The 12,166-nt window shown below is 42.5% G+C and overlaps 1 protein-coding gene across 1 annotated transcript in view; it reads right to left on the bottom strand.

Annotated features, from left to right (window-relative positions):
- The window catches only part of LOC120045895 (disintegrin and metalloproteinase domain-containing protein 12-like), a 73,035-nt gene that overhangs the window by 21,330 nt on the left and 39,539 nt on the right, over positions 1-12,166 (bottom strand). The window contains exons 5-9 of the mRNA XM_038990824.1: positions 11,822-11,887; positions 8,271-8,342; positions 7,543-7,712; positions 7,234-7,318; positions 4,600-4,748 (exon numbers count right to left, since the gene is read on the bottom strand). Coding sequence (XP_038846752.1) covers positions 4,600-4,748; positions 7,234-7,318; positions 7,543-7,712; positions 8,271-8,342; positions 11,822-11,887 — 542 coding nt within the window. The remainder of the gene's footprint in view (positions 1-4,599; positions 4,749-7,233; positions 7,319-7,542; positions 7,713-8,270; positions 8,343-11,821; positions 11,888-12,166) is intronic.

Genomic DNA, 12,166 nt, shown 5'->3' with positions numbered 1-12,166 from the left:
GAATCTAGCCTACATCAGGGGGCCCAGAAGACTGTTGTCAGTCTAATCAAGTCAAACAAGGAGCCACTGGGTTCAGTGGAGGAGTAAATGCCAAGGAGGATAGGACGCTGGCATGGGTGTCTGTTGACAATGGAGGTGGTGGGTGAGGAGACTCTCCGCAACATAAAAGTAAACTGTTACACACACACAGACACGGACGCATGCTGACGCACAACTCAGTCAACCAAGCCCATAATTAGTCAATGTTCCCTCAATCCCTTCCTACCTTGACATTGGTAGTTATTTCCCCCTCTCCAGGGGTTCATCTTGAGTGTGCAGCCCAGTTATACACCGTGCTGTGGATCTGATACAGCCCCCTAACTGGGACTACCCAAAGAAAACTTATTTGAGGTTGTCTGTGCTGCCACAAGTGACACAATCCACTAGCATGAAAATTCCTCACCATCCCTGTGGCTTTCTCGGCTCTCTCACTCTAAGATCTGTCATACTTCAAATCAGGAGCCCACCTTTCTTTGGGATCTTCTTTATGTACACTATACAAACACAATCCTGTAACTGTATATCCCAACTAAGCTAGCCCACCACATCTCTCTGTCTCCATCTCTTTCTCTCTCCCTCCCATCGCTCCCTCTGTTCTTCTATTACAAATCAAATGCAGTAAATAAAAGGCCACTGGCCACTTAGCGCTTGTCTAGCCTAGCAAAAACCTGTCTCAGTGGATCTCTATCTGAGCCCCTGATTATAGTTGGCAGCGTCAGTGATAATCACATCATTTAGATGCAGCCTGTCCTCCACTCCATTAGCAAGTCTGAGTAAAGAATGTCCCGACACAACACCCAGGCAGCTACACAGGGGTCACTGGCTGCCTGCCTGTTCCTCGGCTTCTCACATTCTGAAGATGAAGCAGGACTGAGGGACAGAGACAGTGTGCACTATGGTAATGAAGGCAGAAAACTGTGAGGAGGAAGTGCGTTTCAGATTGGACTGCTGAAATGACTGGTTTTGTCAACACTGTAAATTCAGCCCGGAGGCGGATATGTTTGACTGGCTGAAATAAGGTATTGCATATCCAGCTGACGTGTATATATGAACGAATGAACGCACACACACACACACACACACACACACACACACACACACACACACACACACACACACACACACACACACACACACACACACACACACACACACACACACACACACACACACACACACACACACACAGTGTGTTTGCACATATTTAGCATACACACCAATAAACACACAGCACTGCAATGCCTTATTTCTTGTCTTGTCTTGTTCAGCTGAAGTGAACTGAGGACATTGTAGGATTGTTCCCATTGATCCCTCATTCTGTTGAAAACAGGGCATTGTCTGAGTTCTATTTTAACTGGGGTTTAGCCCTGAGTTTCTCGAGTAGAAATGTTTTCACCTCAGAAAAACAGACATGGCAGTACAGTATTTCCTTATCTGCACTGCCTTACACAGTGTGTCAATTAAAGCACACATACTGTGTTAACAAATATACAATACCTGACAACAGGGTGTAAGAATAACCAGTTTTGATTATGCTAACTTGGTGGTCACTCATCACTCATTACATTGGGAAGATGGTGAGTCTAGTGACCGTCGTTTCAACTGAATATATTTGTGACCTACCAAACTCCTAAAATTAACTTAAAGGCCCAATGCAGTCAAAAACGTAATTTCCTGTGTTTTATATACACTGAGTATAACCAAACATTAGGAACACCTTCCTATTGAGTTGCACCCCACCTTTGCTCTCAGAACAGCCTCAATTCGTTGTGGCATGGACTCTACAAGGTGTCGAAAGCATTCCACAGGGATGCTGGCCCATGTCGACTCCAATGCTTCCCACAGTTGTGTCAAGTTGGCTGGATGTCCTTTGGGCGGTGGACCATTCTTGATACACACAGGAAACTGTTGAGAGTGAAAAACCCAGCAGCATTGCAGTTCTTGACAAAAACCGGTGCGCCTGGAACCTACTACAGTACCATACCCCATTCAAAGGCACTTAAATCTTTTGTCTTGCCCATTCACCCTCTGAATAACACACATATAAAATCAATGTCTCAATTGTCTCAAGGATTAAAAATCCTTCTCTTAAGGATCCGCACCTTTTTTCAATTTCACCTAAAATGACATACCCAAATCTAACTGCCTGTAACGCCCTGAAGCAAGGATATGCATATTCTTGGTACTCTTTGAAAGGAAACACTTTGAAGTTTGTAGAAATGTGAAAGGAATGTAGGAGAATATGACACAATAGATCTGGTAAAAGATAATACAAAGAAAGAAAAAACAACGTTATTTTGTATTTTTTTGTACCATCATCTTTGAAATGCAAGAGAAAGGCCATCATGTATTATTCCAGCCTAGCTGCAATTTAGATTGTAGCCACTAGATGGCAGCAGTGTATGTGCAAAGTTTTAGACTGATCCAACAAACCATTGCATTTCTGTTCAAAATGTTGTATCAAGACTGCCCAAATATGCCTAATTTGTTTATTAATAACTTTTCATGTTCAAAACTGTGCACTCTCCTCAAACAATAGCATGGTCTCCTTTCACTGTAATAGCTACTGTAAATTGGACAGTGCAGTTAGATTAACAAGAATTTAAGCTTTTTGCCAATATCAGATTTGTCTATGTCCTGGGAAATGTTCTTGTTACTTACAACCTCATGCTAATCGCATTAGCCTACATTAGCTCAACCGTCCCGTGGAAGGGACACCGATCCCAAATAAGTTTTTAACCTGTCTCCTCCCCTTCATCTACACTGATTGAAGAGGATTAAACAGGTGCATCAATACGGGATCATAGCTTTCACCTGGATAGGCTATGTCATTGAAAGAGCAGGTGTACTCAATGTTTTCTATACTCAGTCTATAAATCCATACTATGAGGTTTGAATGATACTGTGAAAATTATGATAATGCCCTTTAAGTGTAAGACCTGTTTGAAGAGACTGCCTGGAATTTCAGCCTGTTTTGGTGAGATGGAATTTTTCACCAAGACATCGCCAATAACAGCTAGTTTTCCGTTTTCTCCTCCCCACTCAGACCACTCCAAGACAGTCCTAGAAAAAGTATTTCTTTAGAAATATCTATTTTCTAAGAAGCTATATACAGTATACATTGTTTTTAACCAATTTAATTGAAAACAATCACAGTAAGATTCTTAATTGATACCCAGATATTATTTGATATTGAGATAAAAACATCTGCATTGGGCCTTTGACACTAAAAGATACCCTGAATACTCTAAAGGTGAATTCATTTCATGACTTAACAGATATTTTTCTCAATTAATGTCGCATTAGTATAACAGAATGAGCTCACTGCCAACTCGTGAAGAGTTTTTCGGCAAATTTTTGGGTAAAAGGTCATCATTTTTTCTGGCTGACTTCAACAAGCGGATAACGGTCTTTCGCTTATTCACAGACCTGATGGCATTTATTTTCAAAGGATACCCTTGCAAGCCCTGCGCGGTTTCCTTCCAGTGTGTTGCTATGTTGTTTTATGAGCACATAATTGAGAATAGTGTTACCGTGTTTTTCATGGCCTGACTCCAATGACAACAGCGAGAGCCTGGGCCAGTGAAAACACAGAGAGCCCAGAGCCAGAGGGACTGTCGTTGAACAGGCTGTGAATCAGCTGTGTCCGACAGCCGCCCACCCCTCAGATTCTACCCATGATCCTCAGCAGCTCAGTTCTGAACAGGCGCCCTCGGATGTACTGTACTGCTCAGGATGCAGCTGAATTTTCTAAATTTCCAATTCCGATGGCAATAACAGACTCCACTGCTTGGGCACCCATCTGTCTATCTACTCTTTTCCTCTTCTTTCCCTCTCTTAAACGGAGGTGGAATCCATCCCAAACACATCCATCCGTCTACACGCCCAGACTCAGCATCAGATAAAATTAATTGTCATCAGACCAAGGGTGAAATCTCATATTACGCACACGGTACACCTTATCTGACCGCTGTTGACTCAGAAACAGTCACATGGTCCATCAGTCGAGGCGTTATCATGAGATCCCAGGCTGGGAGCGGGGTGAGAATCCGTGAGCAGCCTCTCTGTCTTCAGGCTGGGAGGTTGTTCCCAGCCCTCAACAAGATGCATGGCCATCCACACATTAACAATGACACAAAGGCAACTAGTGTTTACATGAGATAACGATCAACCCTGTACAAGCTGTGAGGGCATTCATCTTGTCTGAATGGTCTATTAGCAGAAGGTTAAAACGCGTTGCTAATTTATTCAGAAAAGTTGAGGAATGAATGGGAACTTAATTTGCATGCTCGAAAAGTGTACGGCTGATTTGGGAGGCAAAGTGAAACTGTTACACATTGATGAGAGAAAAGGGACTATCTGAAATTCCAAGGTTGATGTAACCTCCATTTCAATTCCAGCCAGTACAGATAAACTGAAAGCTATATTTTCCTAAAATGACTGGAATTGATAGAGCTGACCCACCATCCTCTTTGACTCTGTTTTAAAAAGAATTGCTTGAGACAACACAGTATTTATAACCCATTAATATGGTTGGACTGGACCATTGGCATCACTCACCCAGTGGAGGGGGTCATGATGCAGCCCCCACGGTCCACTGTCATCCTGCAGCCACACCCCCGCTCCGGGGTGTCGTGGTTCATGCCAAAGTTGTGCCCCAGCTCGTGTGCTAAAGTCACAGCTGCACCCAGGGGATTTTCCGAATGATCCTACAGTGGAAAAACAACATAAATCCACATTCGGTTTGAAACTGAGATAAAAAGTTGAAGCGATAACACCTTATTAGAACATCACAACATAGCATTGCATTGTATAATGTCTAGCATGGATAGTTAAGCAGCAGCACAATATATTAGTTCATAGAGTTAAGTGGATATATCCATCGATGTTTGGAAGATAATGGATGTTGCATAGAGTAAACAGCTACAAGGTACATTAGAGCCCATTATCCCTTAGTTCAATACATATCTGTCTTAGTTCGGTTGACTCACAGTGGTTCCATTAGGTCCAACTGCCCAGTGATCCACATTTCATTACACATTCTGCTCATGGAGGATAGGAACTGATCAGTTTGTCTGCTGTTCCCTCACCAACCCCAACCCACCCTAATCACACACTACTGCCGGCGGGGACAGATGCTGGGAAGCAATAAAAACTTGGTGCATTATGACATTTTAGTGCACATATAAGCTAGCCAACTGTCCTTCAGAAGGAGAGAGGGTACAGGGAGGGGAGGGGGTGTAGAGAGATAGGGAGAGGGGAAAAGTGATGGAGAAAAACCTAGTAAAAATTTGACAAACAGAAAGCTACTAGACAGAGAAAGGCAGAGACGCATGCATGCAGAGAGAATGGAATAAAGACTGAAAAAAGTGCAGCAAAGACACTGATTGACATGGAGAGGCATAAGAGAAGAAAGCAAGGGAACAATAGAAGTGAAGGTAAGACTGGCTGCTGTAGCTTGCTGCACAGTTAAGTGCTGAGTGTGCACAGCAGCAAACACAACAGCAGTATAAATTATGAAGGTCCCAGCCCATGGAGCTTTACACACACAGACACACTCTGTGGATGTGTGTCTTTACTACTCCACAGGCCTAGATAGGTACACCAGGTGAACCACAGCCACTAAGCCATGAATTATGTATACACACACTGAAACACACACATGCACGCACACATACAGCACTGAATATACTGGCGGATACTGGAGACAGAAAGACTTGTCTCAGTCATATGTTTCCCCTACGTGGATGCTGTCATCCAATGCGACACAACAAGTAGGATTATGAATCAGACATTTTCTTAATCCATAGGTTCCTACTGTATGTAGGTCTCTAGTCTAAAGAGCCTAACAACTAGTCTGATTTCCACTGCTCTGTACATAATGTAGGACTACTATTATGTCCATAATAAACTCATGCGCTTTCCCTTTACAGAGGGTCATATGTCAGGGCCCTATGTAAAGCAAAGCTATTTCTGCCCTGATTACAGAGCTGCATGGTGGGACCAGTTTCCTGGGGTTTTCGTGGAAGGATGAGAACTCCTTCCCTTCCAGCCCTGTCATGTTTGAGAGGTCTCATGGATGTTTCTAAGTGGTGTGGATATACTGCTCGCATCATGGCTGAGCGCCTCTTCACAAGCACTGTAATTGAAGAATCAGAGAGAGTGGATTGACGTAGGTGAAGTCAGAGTCAACCCTTCAAAGCAGCCCTAAGATAGCTACATTGGTGAGAACACAACAGGGTTAGTTTGGTCATGAAGGGGTTTTACGGTCTTTCTGATATCGTTTCAAGACATGCAGGGGATATTTTATCTCCCAAAACATGATGATTGTATTCGTTTACATTTAACGACAAACCCACAGTGGTTGACGTATAGAAGTTTCTGGCGAAATTTGTTTTAAAAACCCAGCGATGTACAAACTGTGAAATTCAACCTACATGTGGACCAAATAAAGGGGGTTGGAGCTGATAACATATGTTGAAATACAAAGTGGTTCATCTGGTCCTTCGGCCCTATAACTCAATACATGGTTCTTTAATCCTGCTCCAAGCCTTTGCCATGTGTGAGTAATGAGAAGGACAAACATCTGGAAATAACCAGCCAACCCTGGCCAGAAGGAAAACATATCTATTAATGGGAAATACACCTCTTTGTTGAAGCTGCATGGCATGGGCTGACTCTGAGAAGGGAACTGCCTGACGATTTAGTATGGGTATCAAGTGATACAGTGGGGACGGAAACACAGTTCATTTTGCTCATTGCATAACTTAACTGTGTGGGCTGTGCGTGGTAGTGAGTAAAGGGCATTCTATTTTGACATTTAGTATATGGCCTGGCACAAATAATTTATCACTCCTCATAAAAATGTTAATGTGTCTTGTTTAAGCTCCGTGTACAATGACTTACCTCAAACCCACATCCCCCTACATTTATAACTAGACTGGGGACTGGGTGGTTAAATGACGGAAAAGCTTCCAATGACCTTGGATGGTATGTGTGTGTTTGTGTGTGTGTCTATGTGTGTGTGTACATGGATGTGAATATCCTGGTGTTTACAATCATCATTTCTCCGACCCCCTCACCAAACAATGAACACCTTTCTTTTTTTACACGCCGTCTCTGGATAGTGTTGACCTGAGCTCATGCTGATAGTGTCATAGAGGACGAACAGTGTGAGGTTGAGGTTGTACTCACCATAACGATGCCTCCAGACTGCTCCACTGTGCACATGCTCATGATGGGAGCCATGCCAATGGTGGTACCCTGGAAGTACACCCCACTGGGGGGAAGGGGGTTGAGGAGAGGTAAAGAAGGTGACTTCAGGGGTTAAATACATACTAAGAATCCTATCATAGTCTATTTGTATCCCAAATCACAAACGCCTGAAGCTTCTATACGAATCAGAAACGGTATGGGCTGTATAACTTCTGTACCTGTGTCACTTCGTTTTGAGTGTGTGCTTCCGGTATTTGTTTATGAGATTGTGTACTGTAGGATCTCCACCTGATGAGCTGAGCGTTGTCGTGTGATTTCGTAGGCAGCAGTTTGACTTTCCTCCAGTCTAGGAACTCATGCAGGGTGTTGAAGGGGTCCTGAGTGACAGGACACTTATCAGAGTCGCTCCATACCTCCAGGCCCACCAGGGCCACGCGGATGTTCAGGACCCTGTAGAACTGAGGGGCAGTGAGTAGAAGGATGCATAGTTGTACTACCATCTTAGGATCTCTCCCATATAAACAATACGTATAGATTTTTAAAAATGTAAATAAAAAGGTAGTACGGATAAATGGTTGGGGACTGGCTTGGGGGCAGGTTGGCATTTATTGTCAGGAATCTTGCCCTGGAGGCAGATCTGCAGAGTGGTCACTAGCTGACACAGCAAAAGGTATAAAATCTGATTTTAAACCTAAAACGAACCTTAACCACACTGCTAACCCTAGTGTATAACCCTATCCTTAAATTAAGACCCCAAAATCATGCATGTTTACTATATAGCACATTTTGCCTTTGAAGCTGGCCCATCTAGTGGAAATCACTGAGTTCTAACTCCAGGTCAAGATTCATGACAAAACGTCGACTTGGGATCCTATATGATACCATTTTAGATGGAATAAAAGCAGTTGTGAGAGACTGATATTAGCCTGGGATGACATTAATATGTACTGGCAGAGGTATTTCTATTGAAACATATGATAGATCTCTCCTGTGCATTGGGAAGGTGTAGGTTTTACCTTGTCCACGTAATTGGCGATCTCAGCCAGCCTCTGTTTGACCTTCTCCACATCCTTCCCTTGTTTCTGGAACTGAACACGCAACCCAGGGTGAATATTGTTAGATGCTAGTAAGCAAAGAAAGACATTAATAGTGGATGAAATGAGTACAAGGTAATGCACATAGTATACAGTACTGCAGACTGGGTTCAATATCATTTGAACAAGTGTGACGATGTGCCTGTGAGACATTGCCACGTCGGGACATTTCCCTCCATTGCTTCACACACAAATGGACAGATTTTTTTGGTACAGACATTTCCAAAATGGCATTATTATTATTATAAAATCATTATTGATATTATACAGTATAAGAACACAAACGCCAGAGTCTGGTTCATATAATTTATTTAGAAACATACCATTGTTTTCTCTTTGTTTGGGGCTGCTAGCCCGTTCTACTCACCACATTATTTTGGAACTGGCTTCATAGGGGACCATCCGTAGGTGATGTTCAGGGATTTAGGAAAAGGTAGCGCGCCTCTCGTTATTTGTTTTTCCCTATTTAAAACTTTTTCAGGATCGGTGGGTCCCCTGCGGGACGTAGAGCTAACGTAGGCTAATGCGATTAGCATGAGGTTGTAAGTAACAAGAACATTTCCCAGGACATAGACATATCTGCAAAAATATTTTTGTCCAATGTTTCGACAGACAAGCTGTCTTCATCAGGGTATGATGACAAACACTACGAGATGACTCATTTATATAGTGTCAAAAGACACACACTGTTCCTAGGCTGTCATTGTAAATAAGAATTTGTTCTTAATTGACTTGCCTAGTTAAATAAAGGTTAAATAATAAAAATAAAATAAAAAGTCACTGATGTGATCTTCCTGTCTGGGTTTGGCGCCCCCCTCGGGTAAGTGCTGTGGGGGAGATCTACGTGGGCTATACTCAGCATGAAGTATTATGTCTTTGTTGTAAATGTTTTGGCACCAAACTGTGGCAGTTGTGAAAAAAGTCAATAGTTGGAAGAGTTTCAGAGTCATTTTGCTATTGTTAATTCATTGTAAATAAGAATTTGTTCTTAACTGACTTGCCTAGGTATATAAAGGTTAAATAAAAATTATAAAAAACATTTTTTTGATGTTTTCCCCCCCATTATTTTCTCTTGAACCATATACTCTATTCTCTAGAAACACACGGACAATATGGACACAGATATACAAAAATGAATACTACATATGAATATATATTTTTTTAAAGTTATGCAAGTATAAATTACCAAAGTTACTATAGATCTCTGGCTTTGCCCTCGACCGGTCCAGGTCATATCTATGCGGCAGATGTTTCTCAGTGAGCCTGGGCGGTTCAGTATCGTCCCCAGCACCTATTTACTTTATTGTCCCTCAGGGGTCATCCTTTTTTCCCTGTACATGCTTCTCCTTGGTGACATCATCCACAATCATAACATCCAGTTTCACTGCTACTGTACGCTGTCACGTTCCTGACCTGTTTTCTTTTGTCTTGTATTTATTTAGTTGGTCAGGGCGTGAGTTGGGTGGGCTTGTCTATGTGTGATTTTCTATGTTGGGATTTTGTGTTCGGCCTGGTATGATTCTCAATCAGAGGCAGCTGTCAATCGTTGTCCCTGATTGAGAATCATACTAAGGCAGCCGGGGTTTCACGTGTGTTTTGTGGGTGTTTGTATCTCGTGTCAGTGTTCGTGCCACACGGGACTGTTTTCGGTTTTGTCACGTTTGTTGTTTTTTTTGTATTTGTAAGTGTTCAGTTTCGATTTAATAAATTATCATGAGCACTACCCACTCTGCGTGTTGGTCCGATCCATGCTCCTCCTCGTCTGAGGAGGAGAACGACTATGACGACCGTTACATACGCGGATGACACACAGCTTTATATATCAATCAGGCCCAGTGACCAAGCTAGCTATAGCTACCCCTCACAAGTTTCTTGCTGACATCAAATGTTGGATGTCTGACAACTCAATGATAAGAAATCAGAGGTGGTTTTATTTGGTCCCGTTGATTTAACTCTGACCTAAACGTCCAGCTGCATGTAAAGAAGGTTGTCCAGTCTTGCTTTTACCATCAGAGGAATATAGTTAAAGTCAAGTATTATATTTCAGTCACTGATTTAGAGAGACTTTTACCTGCTTGTATTTCCTCACGCCTAGATTACTGTAACTCTTTGTGTACATGTCTCTGTCAGAAATCACTCCATTGTCTACAGTTAGTTCAATATTCTGCAGCTCAGCTTTTTACAGGCACCAGAACATCTTTTCATATCACAGCTATTTTAGCTTCTCTACACTGGCTACCAGTCACTTTCAGAATAGATTAAAAAAAAAATATTAATCACGTTTAAGGCTAGGCTTGGCTTAGCTCCATCCTATATCTCTGATCTTTTATCTCCTTACACGTCAGGACGCAGCCTGAGATCCTCTGGCAGGGCACTGTTGACCATTCCAAAGTCTAGGTTGAAAACAAAAGGAGACTGGGCATTTGCTATTAGGGCTAGACTTTGGAATGGTCTGCTCGACGAGATCAGGCTTGCAGATTCAGTGTCTGTTTTTAAATACCTACTGAAGACACACTTTTATAAAGATGCTTTCAATGTATGATTTGAATTAGCTATGTCGGTCTTTGTTTCTAAGTTAGTAACTTTTGTTTTATGACGTGAATCACTTTGTTACCTGTATTGAAAAGCACTATACAAACAAAGTTATTTGTATAGAGCTTTTGCAAATAAGACAATTAGTCTATTAATTACCAAAATTACTGAAGATTCTGGTAACTTCTGTACATTACTGGTAGCTCTGCAACCCTAGCAGTACAGTATAATGGTAGTGTTTGGAGAAATGGCATGGCCCATATGTTACAGATATCTTCAACCAGTCTGGGAGAAAAGGTATAACATGTTGGACAGGTTGTCAAGTTGAGATCCATCTGGATCTGGGCTCATCTCAGAAACAATTGGCGAGAGAACGGGGAGCATGTGCATTGGCAGAAATAGCATGTGAGAGGCATCGGATGCAATCCAAGGTGAGACAGACTCTCCTTTTTCATCCCACTGTGCATCCACCTGCTTGTGTATACTGCGTGTAGACCTACTAGTCAGCTACATCCAGCCTGGCCCTTATAGAGAAGCACAAGCAAGTGGGTCCTCTCCTCCTCTCTCTTCCAGTTCAGGTCAATAGCATCAGCTAGGGGCAGCCAAGGGGAAATCCCAGTGCGAGCATTTCTCTCCTTCTTCTGTATCCACACCGTTTCCTGTTTCCTGTCTAGTCCACTGGGGAATTGTTTAGCACTTCCTGTGGAATACGGCTGCCACCGACGACCGCACTGTAGTAGCACACTGACCTAATTCTGCCGTTACCAAGAGGATTTGTTCTTGCTTTGTTAAAATCTTGCCTATTTTCTTCTGAAAAGTCTGTGTGTCTCTAGCCATTCTGAATGGGCACACCACATACTGTAGTCATGGTAATGATGAGTAGGATGACACTAGGACAATTATCTATGCATTTGAATTCATTATAGATGAGCCTTACTTACCTCTCTGTTGTCTGCTACGATGATCAGCTCCACATACTTGGTAGTCTTCTGAGCGTGCCTCTTGTGCTGTGATGCAGAGAGAGGGGGGGGGGGGGGGGGGGGGGGGGCAGAAAACCCATAATTTGAACAAAGTCTTTACTCAAGGACATGGACATTCTAAATTGAATCACTCCTTTCTCCTCCTCAAAGTCCTGTCTTTTAGCTTTGTAAACAACGCACACTTTCGCACAACTTCTAGTGAGTCCACATTAGGTTATATATGTTAAAGCTACTTCAAAAATATTGCTTATCAATCTTTCAAAAGGCTCCTGTCACGGAATCACCTGTGATTTCAACTTCACATCG

The sequence above is a fragment of the Salvelinus namaycush genome, chromosome 4, assembly GCF_016432855.1.
Source record: "Salvelinus namaycush isolate Seneca chromosome 4, SaNama_1.0, whole genome shotgun sequence".
Classification (NCBI taxonomy): Eukaryota; Metazoa; Chordata; class Actinopteri; order Salmoniformes; family Salmonidae; genus Salvelinus; species Salvelinus namaycush.
Note: the sequence above shows the minus strand (reverse complement) of the source record. Positions and strands in the feature narration are given on the sequence as shown.